General features: G+C 37.9%; 2 protein-coding genes across 11 annotated transcripts in view; one reads left to right on the top strand and one right to left on the bottom strand.

Annotated features, from left to right (window-relative positions):
- LOC136878917 (aldo-keto reductase family 1 member B1) overlaps positions 1-3,367 on the top strand; it is a 71,851-nt gene extending 68,484 nt beyond the window's left edge. Inside the window, exon 7 of the mRNA XM_067152530.2 lies at positions 3,044-3,367. Coding sequence (XP_067008631.2) covers positions 3,044-3,086 — 43 coding nt within the window. The 3' untranslated portion in view covers positions 3,087-3,367. The remainder of the gene's footprint in view (positions 1-3,043) is intronic.
- LOC136878916 (protein FAM184A) overlaps positions 3,361-25,882 on the bottom strand; it is a 442,374-nt gene continuing 419,852 nt past the window's right edge. For 6 of the 10 annotated variants that reach the window (XM_067152527.2, XM_067152526.2, XM_067152524.2 and 3 more), the window contains 2 exons: positions 20,816-20,941; positions 3,361-5,719 (listed from right to left, as the gene is read on the bottom strand). In XM_067152527.2, coding sequence (XP_067008628.2) covers positions 5,413-5,719; positions 20,816-20,941 — 433 coding nt within the window. In that variant the 3' untranslated portion in view covers positions 3,361-5,412. Of the gene's footprint in view, positions 5,720-20,815; positions 21,977-25,882 lie in introns of all 10 variants that reach the window. The other 4 variants (XR_010860861.2, XR_010860863.2, XR_010860862.2 and 1 more) reach the window with 2 other exon arrangements.

Genomic DNA, 25,882 nt, shown 5'->3' with positions numbered 1-25,882 from the left:
AATATGCTGGCTTCGTGTCGGTGGCACGTAAAGGTATTCCTTCGGGCCTAAATTCCGGCACCTCGGTGTCTCCGAAAACCGTAAAAGTAGATAGTGGGACGTAAAGCTATTATTATTATTATTATTATTATTATTATTATTATTATTATTATTATTATTAAATGCCTGGTTTTCTCGTTATTAGTACTGGCAATAGTTTTCTTTTTTTTTTTTTTTTTGCTTTACGTCGCACCGACACAGATATGTATTATGGCGACGATGGGATAGGAAAGGTCAAGGAATTGGAAAGAAGCGGCCGTGGCCTTAATTAAGGTACAGCCCCGGCATTTGCCTGGTGTAACAATGGGAAACCACGGAAAACCATCTTCAGGGCTGCCGACAGTGGGGCTCGAACCCACTATCTCCCGATTACTGGATACTGGCCGCACTTTAGCGACTGCAGCTATCGAGCTCGGTTGGCAATAGTTTGCACTAGAAATAAATAAGAGATAACTATTAAAATATATATATTTTTTTTTTGCTAGTTGCTTTACGTCGCACCGACACAGATAGGTCTTATGGCGACGATGGGACAGGGAAGGGCTAGGAGTGGGAAGGAAGCGGCCGTGGCCTTAATTAAGGTACAGCCCCAGCATTTGCCTGGTGTGAAAATGGGAAACCACGGAAAACCATTTTCAGGGCTGCCGACAGTGGGGTTCGAACCTACTATCTCCCGAATACTGGATACTGGCCGCACTTAAGCGACTGCAGAAAATATAATTTAATGATATCATAGTACTAACTACTATAACAACAATAATAAACTTGGCAGGTTCGATTCTAACTCAGTCCGGTGGTATTTGAAGGTGCTCAAATGGACCTACGTCAGCCTCGTGTCGGTAGATTTAATGGCACGTAAAATAATCCCTGCTGCACTAAATTCCGGCACATCGGTGACTCAGAAAACCGTAAAAGTAGTAATGAGACATAAAGCCAATAACATTATTGTATAATAATAATAATAATAATAATAATAATAATATATGCTACATATCAGTATCTTATGGCATTTCCATGCCTATGGATTTCTCATAAATACGTCGTTTAATAGCATAACAACAAATGGTTCTCTTTTCTACACTGTTAACACACAACAATTCATCTACTTTTTATTTGGATATCCTTCACCGCTACTCTAATTACGCAAAATCTTTCAACACTGTTTCATCAGTCTTTTTCTTCGTCACTATGTCTTCTTATTGCCAGCCCCGTGGAGTAAGGATAGCGTGCCTGCCTCTTACCCCGAGGCCCCGGGCTCGATTCCCGGCCAGGTCAGGGATTTTTCACCTGGACCTGAGGGCTGGTTCGAGGTCCACTCAGCCTACGTGATTAGAATTGAGGAGCTATCTGACGGTGAGATAGCGACCCCGGTCTAGAAAGCCAAGAATAACGACCGAAAGGATTCATCGTGCTGACCATACGACACCTCGTAATCTGCAGGCCTTCGGGCTGAGCAGCAGTCACTTGGCAGGCCAAGGCTCTTCAAGGGCTGTAGTGCCATGGTTTTTTTGTCTACTTATTGTCGTAGTTGCCACGAGTTATCTTTCATTCTCCTAGTATAACTGTATTAGAAATGTGAGCTAGAAGGGGGTAAAATAATCAGAATAGGGTCAGGATATTCTGCTTAAAACTAATACATTTTAATTTTTTTTATTAAATTCCAGTGAACAAGAAGTTTCTAAATCTTCCCGTACCTCTAGGCATACCGATTCTGCCATGGTGCACGACTTTCATCTCACAAAGTGCTCCATAAACTCATCACTAATGATTTTCGTCTCTTTAGAATTCCGACGTGGTTTGTTTGCCAAGGGCTCCAAGGCTACATGCCTTATCAGCTTTGATCACTCCGCGCTATGCACATTTCCGGGATGATTCGTGAGATGATAGGTTGAGAAATTCGAAACAAGGAAGTATAGCTGTCGCCAGCCGGTCAAAGTCGAGTGAGGAACTGTAGTCTTTGTTGCCTTGATGGAATAATGTTTGTAGTTGGCGACAAGTCTCCACAAGTGACGCATGCTACACGCAGCAACACATGTAGCATACCACATCTTTTCTGCCCCACTGACAACAAGCCGCATGCTCCATGTCGCCCAAATGTTGCCTCAGTGGAATCCCGCCTTTATAAAGACTGAGCTGTTTATTGCTCTACCGCCAACAAGTTTTTCAACGCTCCGGAAAGTATAATTGTGTGAACTTTTGACATGCAGCTTGATACTGCAATTTTAGCCAAGGACATTCTAATAATTTGTATGTTTGGACAGACACCTACAATGATATCCTCTTTTTATGACTTGTAAGAGCAATCAGGATCCTGATTTTTCACCATACAGGTTTGAGTTTGAGGCTGATGATGGGCGAAACATGTCCCTTAACATTTTATAATATTATTTAATTTCTAAAAATATCTCTTTGTATTTAATAGGTGGATGTATATTTTTTTAAACACTTGTAACATGCTTTGTATTTACGTACATTTCAATATGGACCTAACATGAGAATTATAACGTAAGAATTTATTTGCAGGTCAGGGTAATACCGTGGTTGTAAGGTCTTGGAAACTGCATGATCTAAATCCTTAATGACTTACACTACCATAATTAACACCAAAGCAGGGTGGTAGAGCAGTTGGTGTAAACAATTTGTTATTCTTGTCTTGACCCTCTGCCATGTATTTTTACTCTTTAATTCAAATGATGGTACAATTACAGGAAAACTTATTTTGAAACATCAGTCCATAAAAAACCTACCTTTACTGAGCTCGATAGCTGCAGTCTCTTAAGTGCGGCCAGTATCCAATATTCGGGAGGTTGTAGGTTCGAACCCCACTGTCGGCAGCCCTGATGATGTGGCTGTACCTTAAGGCCACGTCCGCTTCCTTCCCACTCCTACCTTTTCCTGTCCCATCGTCGCCATAAGACCTATCTGTGTCAATGCGACGTAAAACAACTTGCAAAACAAAAGACCAATTGATGTGTTTTAATGTCATTTTGTCTTCTTTTTACAGGATAAAGGATCACAAAGATTATCCATTCCTCATCGCATATTAAACAGCCAACACCTGTATGAATTTGTTTTTGATCTACATTGGACAAAGTATTGTACAGCTGCTTTCTCTAATTTGAACAGCCTAAAGGTCTTATATTTTAGTATTATATTCATGTTTTGTGCCATGCTGTAAGTTCCTGTAAACCAAAGAAACTCACTGTGATGCAGGCAGTTGTAATCTTTTTCTTTTTTTGAAAAATGTTAAAGACTGTTATAGCTAGTTTAATACTCAGTTAAATTGAAATATTTTGAAATAAAAGGAGAATAATGACAACATTAACAACTGGATCTTGTTTATTTTTTTCTTACATCTCATTTAACAGCATGTGACATCTTTTGTAATTAACCAGTTGCATTTAAGAATGGCAGAAGTATGTTTTCATTTGGCAAATGTTATGAAATTGTACTTTTAAGGATGTGAGAGTACCTAAATTATGAAATGTTGTAATCGGTCCAGATCACTAAACATGCATAAAGAAGTTATTTGTATATTTAAATGGTTAGAAAGGTAGGGAAAAAAAGCTTATAAGAGTTTTCTTTTCTGCTTTTTTATTATAATAAGTTGATTATTTTTTTAGCAGGTGCTGTCACATCCGTTACATTCGCTGTTCAAAGATAAAAATAAATATACTTATTTTGGTAAGAAAAACTCTGAAGAACTGGGAATAACAAGAGCAATGTCCAGCATTTGAGCCAGTCATGACTAGATTCTTTGTTAGGTAACTGCTAAGTACTTACATAATAGGGTGGGATTTACTGTAGTTATCAGGAGTATAGTGGAAACTTTGAACAGGACTAAACCCTGTCAATGATTTAATTCCACTGCTATCAGTCTTCATTTTGATTTACATTCTAGAGTCACTTGCCTCAATTTCAGTTCATTAAATGAAGGTGCAAGAAATATGTAGCTGATGTAGCATAAAATTGATAGCATAACTGAATCAATTTTCAGATAATAGCTCAGTACCATATTCTTTTGCCAACAAGTTTATCATCTGAAGGCAATCTACAATGAAAGTAGCTTGTGCTGACAGGATTACTATAATTTTCATATATGCATGCCTTTTGTCTAATTCTGTTAGTTTTTTGCTTACAGTGTAATTACATGGAAAGTAACAAGTAACAATTAGTCTTGGCTCAATTACCAAGAACAAATCTTATAAGAAATGGAATAATTTGGAGGAAGTAGTGTTTCACATTAACTACTTTCGTGCCATAAGTACAGAAATGAAAAAAAATTCTTCTGTTTATTAAAACACTAACAACTGATTGGCTTTAGAACATAAATTAACAAGTTCATTTTTGAGTTCACTAAAAGTTATAAAATATTTGATTCACTTTCATTGTTATAACACAACTAAGAATGGTTGAGTGAAATCAGTATTCGTGATCATTTCTAAAATGGTGATACACAGACCACCATTTACATAACTTTGAATTCTTCCATTATAAAGTAACAGAATTACAAATAGTGATAGTAATGCTGTGCATTTAACCTCTCAATTACACAGGAGCTCATTTATAATACTAGACTAGATCCAGAAGTGAACAATCAAGACTAGCACTGTGCTTTGCTCACCACTGCTGTAGTTCCTCGTTGCGAACGAAGAATAAGTATCTTACTCTCAGCAGTGCTTACATGTGATAGTTCAGCATATTTGCTTTAGATAAGATCTATGTAAACAAATATTCTTTTGTTGGCAGATGTGCAAGTAATACACTATAAAAGACTTCCTAATGGGAACAAAGAAACTTTCAACTAAAATTCTTATACTGTCCATTTCATCATTTAATAATATTAGTCTGGTACTACAGAATTTCAGTAGATGGTGAAAGATCCTTGTTCCGTAAAACTAGGAATGAGGCTAGGAACACACATAACACACAGTGACAGGCTAGTTAGGACCTCGCCTGTATGTTCCTATTCTCTTTCCTATCTTTAATTATATATTCATACACTTGTTTCATTTTCTGTCGCTTATATTCCTTAATTGAATGTATTCCACACACTATCACATCTGTGGAACATGCTTATGCCCTTGACCTATTGATCCCAATAGGTAGCAAAGCTTCTCTCAAAAATATGTTATTGTAACAAGTTTTGCACTACCTGTAAAGAGAAATTCTCATAAAATAGATTAAAAATGATATGAGATAATGGAAAAAGTAATCAGAATATTTTACTTGCAGCTTTCAGCACAATTCATACTATCATAGAACCTCCAACATTTCTCAAGTTATTTGGTGAGAGCTTCCTCTTGACATTTGTGCTAGCTATGCACATGGCAATTTGTAATTTACCCAAACTAGGGCAGGTCCTCTGCATGCCTACCGTGGAGCAGAATGTGTTCTTCTTGGTTGGTTATTGACCTGAAGTATTGGTGGAGGTACAGACTTGTTCCCCCCTCCTTTGCGTGGCCTGTGTCGGTGTTGTTGTGGATCTATGGGAACCACCACGGGCTCCACGTCTGTTGTTTGGTTGGACTTTATTTTTTTGTTCGCTAGCTCCTGCTGATAATATTGTTTCTCTTCTGTTAACTTGGCCAGCTCGTTTTCTCGTACTGCTATTCCTTGCTGCAGCTCTACGATTAGATGCAGGTCCTCCTCCCTGGGTTCTTTGCTGGCTTGTTCTAACCTGCATTTAAAATTAAAATTACTGCTTAGTCTTCCTGTTATACCAGAACTGATGACAGCTGGTGCTTCTTAAATCTAACAAGAATATTCATCTACCTTAAATTTGTGTTACTCAGCCATAATAACCAAACCTTTTGGAAATAGTTTTGCTTTGTCATGCCAGTTAGTTCTTAGTCAGAAAACTTTTACACCTTGGTTGTTATGGAATTTGGGGAATTCTGTCATGTAACTTGACAAATTTTATATGCTAGGATGTTTAAAAATATATACACCGTATATTCTCGCATAATTTACGCATACCGATATTTTTGGGTCCAAAGAGAATCCACTTCTTCGAACATCCATCATGCAGCTCCGGATGCATTTTGAAATAAAGATGTCAGCTACGCAGGTAGCAGCCTTCCTATTGTAAAACCGGGCAATGTGCTGTTATTAGCCGGTAGGATATGCCACTGTACTAGTTCAGTGAGAGTCAGCCCAGAAATGACTGGTGAGGCTCTCTTCCACTGTGGTACAAACATATTTAAAGTGTGTTTTGGGTACGGGACATATGTTTTCTGTGATCTCAAAATTGTTTTAGTCCACAGTGAGCAAGTATTAGAGTAATACTGCATCATATAAACTCGCGGTGATCAGTTACGCCAAAACATACGGGAATAGGGCAGCGGGCCGCAAGTATTCAGTGTCCAAATGCAACGTGCGCTACTGCAGTAATAGAGGAGTGCACTTGAAGCGACCAACAAGTCTCGCAAAGCATTTTGCGGACCAAAAAGCATCAAGTTTTTGCAAGTAGAGGAGGATCCGCTTAAATATATGATTTAGTTATGCAATGTTGGATATGCCGTTTCTCACGAAGTGTTGTACTTTAAAGGACAAGAAATAGCCGCTGCACATGGAATCACGTGTCTCAGATTTGAAGGTTAGCCGCGGCTGGATGAATAACTTTATGAAGAGAAATAGACACTTCGATGACGAACAAGATTATGCCCAAAAAAATGTTGAATTATTTGAACCAAGAAGCAATTGATTTTCATCGCTTTATGCTTGAGATGCGTAAAGTGAAGGAATATTTGCTCCCTAATAGGAACCTCAGGTCAGACACCCTCAGTTTCCATATGCTACAAAGTGAAACGATCGATAAGAAAGGGACATTGAGTGTTATCGTACGCGCTACCAGAAGTGAAAAACACGGATGTACTGCAATACTTGCTGTAAAAGCTGATTGCAGAAAGCTTGCACCTTACATTGTTGTAAAATGAAAAAGATGCCTAAAGTAAAATTTCACAAGGGATCCACATTCGTATCAAAGAAAAGGGGTGGATTGACAAGTCACTCGTACAAGATTGGGTATGATAGGTTTGGGGAAATCTAGCAAGGTCCCTCCTTCGATGCCCTGCCGTTCTCGTGTTGGACAGGTCCACATGTCCAACTTACCTGATGTACCCTATTTGATTTTTTAGAAAAAATTCACACCGGAATTTTACGCCAAATGAAGATACCGCAAATGAATTGAACCAATTGTTTATATTATATTTTATGTGCCTTTGAAATATAAATTAATTGTAAATAATTTTCTAATATCTTAATTCCTTGAATAATTTACGCATCCAAAGTTTGCGCCTGTAATTTTCGTTAAAAAAAAACCGTGTGTTAATTACGCGAGAAAATATGGTCTATTTTAAATTATTCTAAGACATGAGGACATTTAAATGGGTAGTCTGGTGATCTGTAGGATACTGCTAGCCATGATTTGTGTCCGAGGACCTTTCAACTGGAGACTGTAAGTAAAATTAATGCTGAACAAAGAGAAAATTTAGTAATTGTATTCCAGGATTCCATGTTTTCCTTGTATGTACTCCAATATAGCTTCATGATAATGTCATGGGTGTGCAATAAATCTTGCAAGCTGAAGTTAGATGGGTTCCACTTCCTTTATACAGCACTTAAGCCAGAATCAGATTAAGTAGCTTAGATATGATTGGCTATTAATTCTAAAACTCAAATTTTCATCATGTAACAAGATACAAAAGGGTTGGTTACATCTATCTCTGTAGGAGCCTTTAATTTACTAACCTAACGTGGATAATGTGAGAAAAGACAGGAGATGTATGGTTTATCAGAAGATGAATTTCGAAACACTGAAATTGACTTTACCTGATTTTCGTTCAGTGCTTGGTCAGGTAACAAATCTCGCAACTGTCATCGAAGAATTCACAAGGCTTGTTACATACTCCAGGACGAAAATGAATTATTATAGAGTGAACTGGATAAAACTGACAAGGTAAACTGGAGAACCTGGAGAAAATCTGTCCTTTACTTTATTCAGCACAATTTTACATGAAGCAGTAATCAAATGCAGCGAAACCTAGTTAGTGTGTTCCTCATCAATAAGTTTTCTCGTTAGTACATTGTAAATTCATAGTCCAGATTCCCATTGTTTTAAATCTATATAAAAATGCCTCGTTTATTATGTCACAGATATTTGCTATTACCATTCAGTATGATAACAATTTTTCCAGTCCCGAAAATGTTTATCATCCCTTGTAAATGGAACATTATTTCCAACACTCATAAAAGCCCTCCCCCGCAGGAGACAGGCCGAGGAAAGTTGCATGATAATGGGAAAAAGGCCTTGAATTCCTGAACTTCTTGGGGTAAAATGTATCTTCAAGGAGCAAGTTCAGCTTTGCTTGCCAATTAGCAGGCTGAATTTAGCCTGTTTTTGCTTGTATTTCACATTTAAATCAGAAGTTAGAAATTTCTGTAGTATGTGGTACTGTGAATGGATGAATATGTCACTTGATAGTCTAGCTATGAACCCTAGGAACATAATCGTGAGAGGTTGACTAGTGTGATGCATATTTGTCTTGAGATAGTGTAGTTATGGATATAGAAAATGTCTTGAAATTGGTTACTAATGAAGACTAAAGTAATTCAGGAAGTGTACAGGCATCTGCATCTAAAGTGTGTAGAGTTGGCACAAATGTTGAAACTCGCGCCTACGACTAGAGATGCCCAGATCATTGCCAGGTATTATTGAAGTTTTGTCGCATTCAAGATGGTGGCCCATGGGCAAGCTTAACCTCCAAATGTATGGTCGAAGAATGTGACTAGAAAACAATGTTAAACACATTGAAGACCAGTCCTGTATTACTGTGGCCAACAGTTGTGGATAGGCCCTGGAAATCTCCATTTTTAGTTTTCAGTTTGTTGTACTGTCTGTTAGCTAAAGTTTGAACTATTTGCCATCACGTTATGGATTAGTAGAATCATTGATGTTGGTGCCGGATATTTTTTTCCACTTTTACAATCATTGTAAACATGAAAACACACCTACGTACACGAGTGATGTTACGCGTGCACCTAGAGACAATTCTCAAGATGATGCGTCCATGGGGACATGCTTTGTGTACATTTATAAGCAGATTCATTATCTTATGTGCCACATGGGTGACAAGCCCTGAGAATTCTTAGTTTCTCAGTTGACAGTAGGTGAAGGGCTACAAGAATTCTCGCTGTTATGCACCTCTTATCTCCTTGATCATTTATACAATTCATGGACGAGATTATGAGTTCAAACGGTGTAGTCGTGGAATATAAATTATCGTTATCATTCTTTTTTTTTTTCCTTCTTTCTTTAAACCTTCCTGTATTAAACAAAATAATATCTGATATGTAGAGCTATTCCCTGGAGCTCCAATGTGGATGTCAGCATGGCGCTGCGCATTCAGTTGCTGGCGGATACTGATATTTGCGATTAATTATGTGCACACCGGTTTTCATAGGTACTGAGTTACTGTGAACAGGATATTTCTAATGAATAATGGCTAACAGTAAACAAGAGCAACCGTAAAGGAAACTTCTTGTATACTTGAATACAGTAAGCACATGAAAGGTACAAACAAGGCATTCCAACTACACTGTGCTTAGAAAGATTTAAATGGAGCTACAAAGTGTACTGCCTTTAAAGGTATTGCATGTACAGACTACTAAGCAACCTAGAAAGTCCATGTTCCAAGTTTGAGGTCGATATCTTGAGTTCTTTTTGAGTTACAGTAGTTTGAGTGCAGCAGTGTACTTTCTTTTTTCGAGGCTTGAACCATCCAGTATACGTGGGGTAGCAGCCTCCGTTCAGGACCCGTCCTCAATGTGTTAATAATCTACTGGTCCAAAACATAAGGCTTCAACATACAGTTAAACATTACATTTGTTTTAAGAATGTGAATTTCAGTAAAATATTGATACTTTTATGGGACTCTGTGCAAATGTTTTCATATTTGTTGTCTCATGTTTTTTCACTGTAGTTTATAAGCCCCATTAGAAGAGATTTTCATATATTTGTTCTCTTGTATTTCTCACACCTTTCAATACTCCCTTGCATCTTCAGAAACTGTTGCTACAGCTTTCGCTACACCTGTACATGTATAACATAAAATGCACACATGTTGAAAAGAAAACTGATCAAGAATTTCAATATCTCATTTATAGTTTTTATTTCCCTATCCAATGGTATGTATTCTCATTTAACACGTTTTCTTTCCTTGTCCCCTGCAGAATCATCTTAATGAGGTTTTACTGTAGTAATATTATTCATCAAATGAATGTAACTCATGGGGACTGCTGTAAGTACCTATAACATAAGGAAAGATCTGCATTGGGGTAATCACTTTAACAAGGATGTAAAGAAGGGGGCATGTAAGTTGCTGGTAATATCCCCAGTCAGAATATGGTTCTAGGGTATGGTAATTTCACCAGCATTACTTGATTCAAGAACTGGAACTAGTAGTCTCATCTTTAGGCTGAGAAGGTTTAGGAGGAAGGAGACAAGCTGATAGCTGATCGACTAAGCAGTATGTCATGGAAATAAGTACACTGGGTTGTTGACGGGTCTGCCCTGTGAATATTTATTATGTCATTCACGGACCTAATATTTTTTTTAGAAAGAGAAATTTGGAACACTTCACCAAGGGAGATGTTTGACACACAACTTTGAAATTATAAGGAAAGAGTAGGTAAACAATTGGCATCTGTTACCTGGGCACCAGCCGTAAATGCAATTCAGTTGTAAATGGCTCAAAGGAGACACAAGAACTTTGAATTTGATGCAAAAGTAATTCTAAAATCTATTAATGGACTGACATCAGGTATTAAGAGGGTAGATATAAGACAGTATTATATCTAATCTAGCTACATCTTTTCTTTTTAGGCCATAACTTTAGGAGTTAAAATAATAACTTATACCTTTCAGTTGGTCAATACTTAGATAAAATTTCTCACTCATTAGACACGGATAAATTTTTAAAAATAATCAAAGAAAGATCAAAAGCTACAGAGGGGTATGAAAGATAAAAACACCTACAAGAGAAAGACTTCTTGGAGAAAATGCACATCAACCTCATATTAAGGCAGTTCTGTAATTTGAGAGTCCAGTAATTCTCTTCAGGTTCAGGGAAATTAATTTTAATCTATAATAATAAAAGGATTTGTCTGTGTGTGTGCGATGCCTAGCCAAATCTACGGCATGCAGAAATCTGAAATTTTGAACATAGGTGGGGGTCTGAATGCACTTCAAAACCGGATTTTTCATTTTCGCTTTCGTTGATGAGTTATGAACGAAAAACCGTCAGAAAACATGTGAGGGGAAATGACAAGCCAATGTTCTTTCACCAAGATTAAATGTATAGATTCACTGTAGCTAGGCAACGTACATAAGATAGGTAGAAAACACAAGTCAAGGAGCCATTTTAAGTCTATGATGTAGGAAGCCATTTTTGGCCCTGGACACGTAGAGCCAAATTCAGTCTGTAATATCTGGAGAGAGAGAGAGAGAGAGAGAGAGAGAGAGAGAGAGAGAGAGAGAGAGAGTGTGTGTGTGCGAGTGATTTTCTTAATCCAGGCAAATCTACGGTACACAAAGATCTGAATGTTTTAACATAAGCTTATTGTTCAATGAATATTTATACATTTCATTAATTGTTCATGTCACTTTTAATTGTTTTAATTAATTAATTAATTTCTTATTTACCCGATATTCATTTTGTTCACAAATGTCAGAGAATACTACGAGGATTTCAGTATATCAGCAGTAAAATATGAACTGTATTTTCTTTCAACTAACTCAATCTTTCATTTTATTCAGATGAAACATAAGATAGATAAACAAGGAATAGTAAACCAAGGGAGCTGGCCTTTGAGTTAGGGGCGCGCATCTGTGAGCTTGCATTCGGGAGATAGTGGGCTCAAACTCCACTGTTGGCAGCCCTGAAGATGGTTTTCAGTGGTTTACCATCGCCAGGCAAATGCTGGCTGGGGTTTTACCATTATTAAGGCCACGGTCGCTTCCTTTTAACTCCTAGCCCTTTCCTATCCCATTGTCGCCTTAAAGGCCAGTCTCCATTGATAAACATTTAACACCAACATAGTAAATTTAACATGTTACAATTGACATGTATATTGTGATTGTCTTTTCCAATTGACTTTGCATGTTAACTCAGAATGTTGAGGTTAACACTTTTAACATGCTGGCGTGTTTTCCACTCCAAGTGGAAAACATGTCAAGTCAATTCGTTGTTTGGAGATGTCGGCACTGCTTCGGCAACTTCCGTGCTGTTTCCATGCCAACAGATAGCCTAAACGATGCAAACGACGTGCTTCTCGTGAAGTAGGATTATAGTTACAGCACTCCGCAATATTCATATTCTTTGTTATCAGCTACAAATACAGTACGGACACGCACACGCACGTGTGTTCTCTCTGCACTATACTAAAATTTACAGTCAGAAATGGAGTGGAGCAAGGAGATTTTATTTATTTTTTAATTTTATTTTAAAATGCTATTTGTTCGGGGCGACGACCTAGAAAGATCTTTTGCTACTACTTGCACCATAGGTGAGGAACTTGCGTGTATTTTGTAAATGGCGGAAGTGTAGAGTGTTGGATGTGAGGAAAGGAATGTTAAGGACACAAACACCCAGTCCTCAGGCCAGGGATATTAATCATTTCAATTAAAAACCCCTGATCTGGCTGGGACTCTAATCTGGGGCCGTCGGGTGACAGGCGGATGAGTTTCCCCTAGACTGCGGGGCCGGACTAGAAGCAAGATTACTCTAGACTTAATTAATAATATCATTGAAAGGCCTTGTTTGTGGGATGTCTCATCAAACGAATACAGAGATAAAGTGAAGAAAGCCGACAGTTTCCAGGAACTCAAAATTATCTATAATTGTTTCTGCGAGTGCATCGAAACAAAGTAGCATGCCTCCTCTCCCAGTGCAGTCGAGAATTGCAAAAAGTTTAGAAAAGTGGGAAAGTCAGGAGCGGACGAAGTTTATACTTCAAAGTGGTTTGCTTTTGAAGCAATGAGCACGATGAGGGGAGGAAATGTGTCTAATAAAACTGCATTTCTATATCATAAGAAGCAACAGTGGCAATGACAAAGGCCAAATCCTCTTCACCTGAGTCCATTGTCCTTGTTTGAAAATACTGGACACCACCTAAATGTATTACCACAAACTGATATGATGAAGTGCCTGTATATAAACAAAGGATGTCAAGTTTAACATGTTAATTAAGTGTGGACACAATGTTAAATGAAATGCTATTTAACATTTAACATGTTGATAGTGTCACCAGTCAATATTTAACACTTTAAACATTTAACATGTTGGTAAATGTTTAAACATTTAACATGTTGTTAAATGTTAATCAGTGGAGACCGGCCTTAAGACCTGTCTGTGTCGGTGCAACGTAAAGCCAATTTGTACAATTAAAAAAAAAAAAAAGTAATACATATACCAGTCAAAATGCCATTTTAGGTCCATGCCATTGGAAGCTATTTTTGTTCTGTCAGTGATATCTGGAATTTTGTTTGTATGTATGTGTGCCACGCCCAGCCAAATCTACAGGACGTAGAGAACTGAAATTTTTAACATAGGCCTACATGGGCACAGCATTTTAGCAATCGCTCATGGCTGTGTCAAAGAGAGATTTTTGCTTCAAGAAGTAAAACTCAGCATCATCAGCAAGCAACTTTTACGGTTTAATAACATCTAATGCGGTTGAATTAATCAACGCCAGCGAAGCCGCAGGCACATGCTAGTATTAAGCCTAGATATTTTGTAACTTGTTAAATTATCAATCAGTCACTACTGATCTGTATTTAGGGCACTCGCCCAGGTGGCAGATTCCCTATCTATTGTTTTCCTAGCTTTGAAGCAGCCTTTATCGGCCTTTGTGATGATTACATCATTCTGTTTTACTTTATTTTGTAATTCTTTATTTTGTTTGTGATTGATGTGTGTTGAATTTATGTTTATTTACTTCACCAAACTGGCGAGTTCCTTCTTGATTTTGTATCTCGTGTCATTTTGTTGTTCAGTGGGAAGCTTGACATTATTAGACTCGACTTTGGCAATTGTCATTATAACTTTCTCTTTGTGGGCATTGGGCCAATTGAATTTGAGGCCTTTGTTGACCACTTAGAACTGTGTGTTCTAAGTCCCTGGATGCACTATGTCGACGACACGTTCGTAATCACAGACCAATATTTCAAAAGTAAAAATATTCTGCAATACCTTAACTCATTAGGTCAAAATATAAAATTCACAGTATTAGATAAAATCAATAAGTCCATGTATTTTTCACACATTACCATCACACGAAAAGACGATAGCTTCGAATACCACATTTATAGGAAGCCAACCTTTTCACTTAACTACTACACTACACTATATGACAGGCTCTGTGCATATAAATGGTTACTAATATGTAGTTACCCTGATTCAGCCTCAACAATTAAAGACTTATTGGCGATTCTTAATAATCATAAATGAGTGCACAAGTACCTCATTAGTAAATACAGAGTTCTTTAAAAGAAACTTAACCTGCTTTTCATGTTCAGTTTGTAAGGAAATTTGTTTTGATTTAGTTGAGGAATGTCAGGATTTCTATGAGAATTTTTATTGCGCTACTAATCTAAATTGGCATCCTAAGAATTAGGGATTGACATTCAGGCAGCAGCGTGTTTTATTTAAGACAACTGGGCAGTGTTTATTTACAGTGGTTGTATGGTGTAGTGACAAAAAGGTAATTCTAGTGAAAGCATTTTATGAACATATTTCATTCTCTATTAATGTACAAGATAAAACTAAGTTTAGAAAGTAATGATAGCCATTTTAAAAGTAGCATATATAATATATACACCGAGTGGGTTGCCGTGTATGACGCCTGAGCGTTGCGACTAGCTGTGATGTAGCTGAGCAGTCTGTCACAGACACCGGTGTCGTAAAGATGGCAACACTTCGCAAGTTAACCGGCATTGAACTTGGGATGATCGTCGGTGGACGGCGCCTGGGTTATAGCATTGCAGAGATGAAATGGAATGTCATATGGCTTTTAGTGCTGGGATATCCCAGGACAGGTTCAGCTCGCCAGGTGCAGGTCTTTTTATTTGACTCCCGTAGGCGACCTGCGCGTCATGATGAGGATGAAATGATGATGAAGACAACACATACACCCAGCCCCTGTGCCATTGGAATTAACCAATTAAGGTTAAAATCCCCGACCCAGCCGGAAATTGAACCCGGAACCCTCTGAACCGAAGGCCAGTACGCTGACCGTTCAGCCAACAAGTCTGACATTGCAGAGATTATATGCGAATTCGGGTTTCCGAGGTCAACATTGTCGAGGGTGGATTTTCAATATCGCAGAGAGAATGTTACTACCTGCGTAAACCGCTGCACAGGAAGACCATAGGTGTTTAACGAACTGACATCTCGTTGCCTCCGCAGAACCATACTGGGTGCTTAAAGAGCTACTGAGTCAGATCCCTGCCCAATTGAATGTTGGAAGTCGGGACCCATTTCTACCAGGACTGTTAAGGAGGCAACTGCACCGCATAGACTTCACCAGCCGACGACCAATTCGTGTCCCTTTGCTGACACCTCGACATAGAGCTCGACGACGTGCATGGGCCTGCGAACATTGGCAATGGACCATGGAACAGTGGCAGCGCGTGGTATGGTCCGATGAATCCCGGTACCAGTTGTATCGAGTTGATGGGCTCGTGAGAGTGTGGCGTATGCCCCATGAACCTATGGATCCTGCATGTCAGCAACGTTGTGTCCAGACAAGAAGTGGCTCCGTTCTGGTCTCGGCAGCATTCTCATGGTCGAAATTAGGCCCTATTGTCCGGCCGCAGGGAGTGCTGACAGGTGCATGTTCTGTGGACATTCCTTTAGACCATCTGCATCCCTTTCTGGTCCTAGAGTACCCTGATGGAGATGCCTCATTTCAACAGGACAATGCGCTATGTCACCACCCTGTGGTTGGAGGAGCTTTCCAGTGAAGTTACGACCATGGATTGGACCAGATCCCCTGATCTTAATCCAATCAAGCATGTATGGAATGCTGTCAATGCTGGTGTACGCTCCATGAATCCCACACAAACTACACAAGACCAGTTGTGGGTAGCAGTGCAAGGTGCGTGGGTCCAGATCCCTCCAGAACAATTCCAACACGTTGGCGAGGCTTGAGGGGTCGCGGAGCAGCAACTCGTTAATAACATCGCATTCAGTTGTCTTCCGATGACTTCTGGCCAAACTTCATATACAGAAATAAGGCCTCACACCAACTGTACCTGGTCATTGGAAATTGATGGCCGACAAGAGGGGGGGGGGGGGGGTGTATGTGAGGAGGAGACTAAGGCTAAAGAAGTATTAAAATTTACATATGATAACAAAGACTTTTACAATAAGATACAAAAGTTGAAAACTAGAAAAGCGGCTGGAATTGATAAGAGATCTGGGGATATACTAAAGTCAATGGGTTGGGATATAGTACCATATCTGAAGTACTTATTTGATTATTGTTTGGTCGGAGGAGCTATTCCAGATGAATGGAGAGTTGCTATAGTAGCCCCTGTGTATAAAGGAAAGGGTGATAGACATAAAGCTGAAAATGACAGGCCAGTCAGTTTGACATGCATTGTATGTAAGCTTTGGGAAGGCATTCTTTCTGATTATATTAGACATGTTTGTGAAATTAATAACTGGTTCGATAGAAGACAATTCGGTTTTAGGAAAGGTTATTCCACTGAAGCTCAACTTGTAGGATTCCAGCAAGATATAGCAGATATCTTGGATTCAGGAATTCAAATGGACTGTATCGCGATTGACCTGTCTAAAGCATTTCATAGGGTGGATCATGAAAGACTACTGGAAAAAATGAGTGCAGTTGGACTAGACAAGAGTGACTGAATGGGTTGCTATATTTCTAGAAAATAGATCTCGGAGAATTAGAGTAGGTGAAGCTTTATCTGACCCTGTAAAAATTAAGAGGGGAATTCCTCAAGCAGTATTATCGGACCTTTATCTTTTAGATATATAAATGATATGAGTAAAGGAGTGGAATCAGAGGTAAGGCTTTTTGCGGATGATGTTATTCTCCATAGAGTAATAAATAAGTTACAAGATTGTGAGCAACTGCAACGTGACCTCGAAAATGTGAGATGGACAGCAGGCAATGGTATGTTGATAAACGGGGTTAAAAGTCAGGTTGTGAGTTTCACAAATAGGAAAAGTCCTCTCAGTTTTAATTACTGCTTTGATGGGGTGAAAGTTCCTTTTGGGGATCATTGTAAGTATCTAGGTGTTAATATAAGGAAAGATCTTGATTGGGGTAATCACATAATTGGGATTGTAAATAAGGGGTACAGATCTCTGCACATGATTATGAGGGTGTTTAGGGGTTGTAGTAAGGATGTCAAGGAGAGGGCATATAAGTTTCTGGTAAGACCCCAGCTAGAGTATGGTTCCAGTGTATGGGACCCTCACCAGGATTACCTGATTCAAGAACAGGAAAAAATCCAAAGAAAAGCAGCTCGATTTGTTCTGGGTGATTTCTGACAAAAGAGTAGCGTTACAAAAATGTTGCAAAGTTTGGGCTGGGTAGAATTGAGAGAAAGAAGGAGAGCTGCTCGACTAAGTGGTATGTGGAAATTCTAAGTTCCCATGAAGGGAATTAGATTCCTTTCCACCAATAGAGCATATCAAAAATCAGATCAAAAGTTAGATGGATTCCGAGCTGTCAGCGGAGAGATGGCGTGAAATGACATTAGTAGACGAATAAGTTTGAGTGGCGTTTATAAAAGTAGGAAAGATCACAGTATGAAGATAAAGTTGGAATTCAAGAGGACAAACTGGGGCAAATATTCATTTATAGGAAGGGGAGGTAAGGATTGGAAAAACTTACCAAGGGAGATCTTCAATAAATTTCCAATTTCTTTGAAATCATTTAGGAAAAGGCTAGGAAAACAACAGATAGGGAATCTGGCGACTGCCCTAAATGCAGATCAGTATTGATCGATTTGATTTTGACCTGTCCGGGGTAAATCTACGGACACATCCTGACCCCCATGAAACATACTTGCCCATCGTGCAACAAACCGATAGTAGATGAACAATTGCTACAGGCTTGATGACATTTCTGTGCATTTTTGCCATGAGCCACCTGTATTTTGATCCATAATTACTGTTCTACAATAGTAAACATGTGTTAGGCCGTATAGAACACTTTGCTCACTTCAACTGCTCGCGCAGATAACAACTTGTCCTGCTTCAACTGCGTAATTCTCCACAATGACACAAGCTTCACTATAATACCTACTACCCTCTTATTAATCCAACCTTTAACAGAATTGGTTTATATTTTGATTTTTCCAAGAAAGTATATACATCTTCTTGCTCTAGCTTGACTAAGAAGCAGCAGGAGCAGCGTAATCATTCTCAAATTCCAGTTTCCCAGGTGTGGTGAAGGAGCATCATCAGAGGAGCAAAACAAGTACTTTTTTTTCCCTTATAAATGTCAGTTCTGTATGTGATAGCATTATTTTTCTTACTCGTACAAATTTGTTGACCTAAACATATTAATAAAATTACTTTTTCACCCCTTTGATAGAAATGGGTGAAAAGTTGTCCTCTGGGAAACATTTACAGAATTCTAATAATTTCAATCATCAGCTATTGCGCTGTAAACCTGTTATTAACATCAAATGGGGGAAAAAACAAATATACAAGAGGTGTTGTAAAATAATATAATATAATATTTACACATTCTTTCTTTACAGGGTGGACTTCTTTTTTATGGAGTCCTTTTAATAAACCTCTCTTCTCTGTACATAATAAAACTATGTTATACATCATATTTTACACTGAAGGTTAGTTTAATGTACATGTTTTCTTACATTAATAAGTTTTGCAGGCAGGAATGCTAGCTAGCAGGATTAGACATGTTGTGGAGGGAATCAAAACATGTAACTAATCACGATCATAGAACATGTAGGAACAATACCTTGAAATTGTGGAAAGCTTAAGCTCTAAGGAAACAAACTAATACAGGATTTGGAGCTGGACATGGAGATCATTAAAAGGATACAACAGAGAAATGCATATTTCCAGAGTTTGGATTAATTTGTATTATTGTCCCACACTGGCATATGCAGCAAAGACCTGATAAAAAGACAAAAGAGTAAAATCCAGACCTTTGAGATGAAATTTTTAAGATGATAGGAAAGACAAAGAAAGGACAGAGGAAGAAATTATGATAATGCTTGTTGTTTAAAGGGGATTAACATCTAAGGTCATCAACCCCAAAGGAAGAAATGAGGACTTCAGGAAGGAAATAAGCACGGAAAAGCTTTATGGTAGAATAGAGAGCAATTTTTGGAAGGGAATGGAAGAAGGAAGGATACCGAAGCTTGATTAATGATTGATTGAAGCGGATGATGATGGAGGCTAAGATTGAAAGAAAGAGAAAAAGACCTTGACTAGGTTGAACTCTATCAAGAACAGCATAATAAGAAGGAACCTGGATTGGAACACCACAATTAGCAGCAGCATTAGTGGTTATAGAGGCAGGTGGCGGGGTGGCGTGATTAACTCGGTGGCTTAGCTGCTGGCTTCCCACCCAGAAAACTGAGGCCTGGGTTAAGATTTTCATTTCAAAAGTTATGTGGGATCAGAAAGGGTAGCCAGCTAAAACCAAAATGACCCTGGGTGGCTCCAGCAACCCCAGAAATACTTGAAGAAAGTTTTCAGTCTCCTTGGCTGAATGGTCTGCATACTGGACTTGGTACAGAGAACCCTGGGTTCGATTCTCAGCCGGTTCAGGGATCTTATTTGTGTATGGTTAATTCCTCTGGCTCGGGGATTGGGCGTTTGTGCTTGTCCTAATACAGATATCTTCATATACGTGTGACACATTATACTACCAACCACCACAGAAACATGCAGCAGTGAATACATCGCTTCATATAGAGTTGGAGTCAGGAAGGGCATCCGGTCTTAAAACTGGGCCAGATCCTTATCAAATAGGAAAAAGGAATGGAAGAAGAATATTGGTTGTATAAAGGAAGATGGAAAGGTGCCATTAATATACAAACCCAGCTGTAAGTGCAAAAACGAAATTGATGCCATGTTAAAAATGATTATAACTTAGCGAGTTGGCCTTGCAGTTTCGGTCTCGTAGCTGCGAGTTTATGTTCGGAATACGATGGGTTCAAATCCCACTGTTGGCAGCCCTGAAAATGGTTTTTCTATGGTTTCTCATTTTTGCACTGTACCTTAATGAAAACCAAAACCACTACCTTCCTAATCCTAGCCCTTTCCCATCCTTGCATTGCTAAAACCATAATGAAAACCAAAACCACTACCTTCCTAATCCTAGCCCTTTCCCATCCTTGCATTGCTAAAACCATCTGTGATGATAATATAGGTGCATATGACAAAATTGTTTGAAATGTTGTATAGTGTTTGTTGAAACTGGAAAGTTTTATCCTGCCGATGCCTCGAATTATTAATGCTTAAATGTTCTGTTTTTACTAACCTCTTGAACTGACACGTTTTATTTGTGCTTTTTCTTTACTGTAAGTAGGTTATTGCTGACCCTTCTGTATATTTAATCTTTTCTTCCTAATCATCCCTAACTATAGTGGTGATAATGTCTTTAGAATTCTTCCTTGTATTTAAAAGACTGGCTTTTGTGTGTGGTGGGGATTTGGAATTCTAGGGCCTAGGCAACAGGATAATAGATAGATTCATACCTGGTTGTTAGCTCCACAATTCTGGCTTGCGTCTGCAGCTGCACTGCTTGAAGTTCCTTGGCGTGCTTGGCGTTTACTTCGTCGAGAACTCTCTGATGTTCTGCCGCCATCTGGGCTTCGCGCTCCCTGTGGCCGTATAGGGATAGGTTTGGGGTAAGTGGCAGGGTCATAGCTACTCAAAACTAACAAGCTGACAGCAATGACACAGTGAGAGGGGGTGTGAGGCAGATTCCTTATTATGCAAGTACAGTACATTTCTGCTGATTGACACTGAAACTAAACTGATCCTTTCCAACCACACTGCACACAGACTTTGCATCCATAGTGCAATTAATTTTCAAATTCATTAGTTTTCCACATTGTGTATGAAGTCCATTCAGAAAGATAGTTTATGGACAGAGAAACGTAATACTGGCAAGAGGTAGAGTTTTAGGTGTGTCTAACAGACATTTGCAGAATTCATAATGCAACAATGGCTATGTTTTGCAATTAGAAAGAACAAACACTATTGCAGAAAAGATTACACCATACACTATACTAAAATAAACACTGAACAGTTACACTTTGTCCAGCATTGCTGCATTTACTGAACACCTAAAATTCACCTTCTTTCATACTTAATTCATTGGAGACACCTACAGAGTAAATTTTACTGACAAATAGATGGTATTTACAGGAGCTACAATGTAGATTCAATATCACAGCAGTATAGTGATATATCACTATTAGTGCTAATCAGTCAAATATAAATATGGAGCTTAACAGAGTCTACAAAACAATAGCTTATAATCATAACTGATAAATACATCACACTTTGGAACAATAAACTTTGTATATATACAAAATAGTATAAAAGTAGAAATGTACAAAATTTACAAAACAAATAAAAGGAGAATGTGTTGTTTTAAGGTTCATAAGCTGACATACATGCATGCATCCACTTGAGCAGACCGCAAGCACAAGCAGGCACTATGACTACGGTGATGAGGTGGTGTCTCTTAGAGCCCATTGTAGAGCAGGAGTGCCACCGTCACCAGGAGTGAGGACAGAGTGATAGAGAAGGATCCGGAGAGGATCCAAGATAGGAATGGCACAAGGAGCACAGAGAGCGCGGCCGGAAGGTTTGTAGTACCACTGCCACTGCCAGGAGTGCTGCTGCTGCTGTGTGGACATAAGGAACACAGTTCGTTAGTACTGGTTGGGACATCGACAGCTGCTGGTAGTCTTAGTCTCTGTCAGTAACACAGATGAAGTAGAAACTAGTGGCTTTTTGGGAAAATACCCCTAATCTATTAAAAATGTTTAAACATATTAAAGAACAAGTCTTAATAAATTGGTTTCTCAAAATAAAGTCGGCAAGCAGTCTAAGTGGTTGTCATTCTGTAAAAGTATTTCTGTGTATACGATGTTCTTACTAAGTGTCCCATCACCATCGTAGCACCTAAGCAGTGTTCAGATATGGTAGCTTTTTCAACAAAGTTTTTCTCAAAGAAACAGGCGTACAGTGATGTATCTTTCAATGTGTGTGCATGAAATTCCATCTTAGATTGAGTTGCATTTTGCTGGTGAATTGAAAGTTAGAAGAAGCTTTAACTAAATATATACAACCCAGTGCTTGAGTGTTTTTTAAAATACTGTTTTTCAAGTGGTACTGTAACTCAGGGTTTTGATTTAAGGTATCAACCATGGAAGTCCATGAAGTGGTTATCATGCAGTTAAAAAAAAAAAAACTGGATCCTGCTATTATCTGAAGAATTAGCCATCTCTCAAGGTCGTACAAAGTACCAAACTCCTATAATTCTGGGTTCATTATGGAATTATGTATAAGGATTCCAATATAATAAATAATAATATTCCTTTTAAAATGGTAATAGATCAACTGAGTGGAAATCCTTAGATTTATTTTATTAATTCCATTAGAAATTTTATATGTATTATTTAACAAACTTATGGAAAAATTAAATTAAAATCTAGACATGCTCAGAAACTACACATCTCAACAGAATCGCAGATTGTCTTATTTCTTGCTATGATTAACTTATTTTCCTCTTTCTTTGCTATGTTTGTACTCTGAGAATGAGAGATATATGGTAAAACAGGAATTGCAGGCAAGATGTTCAAGCCTGAACAGTTATTTGTAAACTAAATATTCATACCTTCCCTTTTGAAGTATTCATGCATTTGTCTGGTCAATGGTAAATCATCAGTTTTTATTCTGAGGCATTTAGAATGAAGCACACATCTGAGATAGAAGTATTCTCTTCTGCTTGATTTACCCCTTGCCACAATATACAAAGACTTCTTCCAGAGTATGTGTATTTACCTCCCAATATACTGTATCTTAGAAAGAGTGCCACTTATCCTGATGTTGTTTCCTGATAAGAGGGAGGGGTGCAAGAAGGGTTAGTCAATGTTCATGTTGTTGAGATGACATGGTTGGAGTCTCATATTCAAGCACTTAATAAGCCAGGATTATATAATATAAAGGTGATATCAACTGTCTTGAAAGTTTGAAGAATGATTTCCTGCAAAATTATGGTTTCACAGAGAAACGAAGTTTAACTTAGTGGGATTTTACAGAGGATCAAGCAAAAACATTCTTGAAAATAACCCAGAAATATACTGCAGTCATTATTCTGGTGAAGTCTTGCAATGGAAAGACTGGATGTAATCAAAAGTGTTGGTGGTGCTTAAACTAACAAAACATGGATTGGAAGAGTCAAAAAATATCCCCAAATAATTATTACAGCAGATGGTCATACAACAATAGAAAGAGTTTCCGAAGACTATAGAGTGCATAGACATTCTCGGATAGATTTTATCAGTTGGCGATGCAAGGCATATGTTGATTAAGAAAGTTTTAAATCTTATTTTCCTAGAAATGTTCTTGTCCTGTGTTTCCTCCCTCTTTTCACACTGACCTGTCATGTTTTTTTCTGTTAGTGCGTTCCTTTCATTGTTCCTGTCTTTCTGTACATAACTTTAATGGCACATGTTCGTTCCTTTCCATTATTTACTAAATACTGCATACCACAAATTTTTAGCCTGAAAGATGAATAATACTGTATATTCCTGAAAAAAGTGTGCACATAAATTGTAATAAAATGTTCATTGAAAGGGAGAATACTCTATAGGTTGGAAGTGACTAAGTTTCAAAATAGCTGATATATTTCAGATAGCCGATTTATTCGTTCTACTTGGATATCCTTTTTTTTTTTTTTTTTTTTTTTTTTTCAAATCTTACACAGATCTTTAAAACTTTCAAAGAGAAGGCTGTGTATGGACATATTTTGGAAGGAAAAGAAACACTGCCAACATCTACCTCATTGTTTTCAGATGTAAATAGCATGACACTATCTGTGTTTATAAATGTCATGACATTTATTTTATTATGAATGGAATGATGTAGTTGGGCTTAATGAAGAAGAAAGGAAAACATAACAGTTTATCAACATTCCTCATCATTGTGCATTCACAAAAAGAAAGATATATGGCTGCGGTTTTGATTATAGTAAATTAAAATTCTTTCAAGTTCCACCTATTCAATACAATAACATTTTATTGTGATTCAGTCACATGTCATTGAATTGTAACATAATTTTAACTCATCTCGTGTATCATTACAGTAATGTATTTTATAATGTGTTAAAATGTGTTTTAGATGTTTTAGGCATGTGTAGGTCTATATAATTGTTTAATTTGCACTTAAGGCTGATGATGGCACATAGATGCCAAAAACTAGTACCATTTGACATGTGATTGAATCACAATAAAATGTTATTGTATTGAATAGGTGGACCTTGAAAGAATTTTAATTTACTGTAATCCCACTCCAATACGGAACACAATGAAATTCATGACTACACGGTTTTGATGCTATATTCTACATGTTCTACATGTCTCCGAAAGACAAAGAGAGACAAAATAAGGAATGAAAGTATTTGGCAACAACTTGGATTGGACAGGAGCCTGTTGGAAACCTTAGAATAAGCAGATTATGATGGTATGGACATATGAGAAGGATGACTTCAATTAGGACCCCAAGAGCATACTATGAAAGGAATGTTGTTGGTAAGAGGATGGAGGCCTCGTGATAGTTGGAAAAAGCAAATTTTCAAAGACCTTGCCAAACATGATGTAAATTGGCAGCAAAAGGTAGAGGATCAGCTGTGGATGTACAGGATGAACTAGAAGAGGCTTGTAAACACCTGCACCCGGCTTGCTGGAGCGGAAAATCGATGATGATGATGATGATGATGATGATGATGGTGATGATGATTGTACATGTTGAGAAACTTTGGGATATTAACATTTCAGGAATAATGATGTGTTGCACATGTGAAATTCCAAACATATTCCCATACAATTAAAGCACTGCTTCTTGTTTGTTTTCTTTGTCCTTTTCACTGCTTTCTTCTATTGATTTTTTCAGGTCAGTGTCTAAGACAACCAGCAAATCTGCACATTAGAATTTATATTAAGGATGTGATTGACATGCCAATAGCAGTTATTTACATATGCAACACTAGTTAATAAGTGGCTCTTGGGAAGGAGTGGTAAAACTGCATTATGCTATAATAATATACAGTATACTAGACCCATCAAAGAAAAAGCATATTTTTTTAAACTGACTTTTTCATAATGGCTTCTGGCTGATATTGGTTAAGCTTAATGTTCAACTTACCTGTGACTGAAAACAACCCAAATTCTAGATAGGTGCATTAAGTATATGATAGAGAAAAGAAAGTATACAAGAATAGCATACACAACTTTCTGGAAAAGAACATTTAACTGAGTGGTCAATACAGTTGTTCACCCTGGTATCATTTTCAGTATCATCAACTACAACTCGTTAGGGTGCCACTAACTGGAAAACTCCTTTAAAACATTTTTGTTTTCTGTTCTCATGCTTTAACTTGGTAACATTGCACAAGTTTATTGCATGCATTTTTTAGAGTATATAACACAAGTTACAAAAGTTTCTTGTGGTTGCTTCCAAGATTATAGAAAATAAAATTATAGCGAAAGCTCTTAGCTGTTTCTGCGCAAATGTCTATTATCTAAAAA

The sequence above is a fragment of the Anabrus simplex genome, chromosome 8 (assembly GCF_040414725.1).
Source record: "Anabrus simplex isolate iqAnaSimp1 chromosome 8, ASM4041472v1, whole genome shotgun sequence".
Classification (NCBI taxonomy): domain Eukaryota; kingdom Metazoa; phylum Arthropoda; class Insecta; order Orthoptera; family Tettigoniidae; genus Anabrus; species Anabrus simplex.
This window is presented reverse-complemented; position numbering and strand designations above follow the sequence as displayed.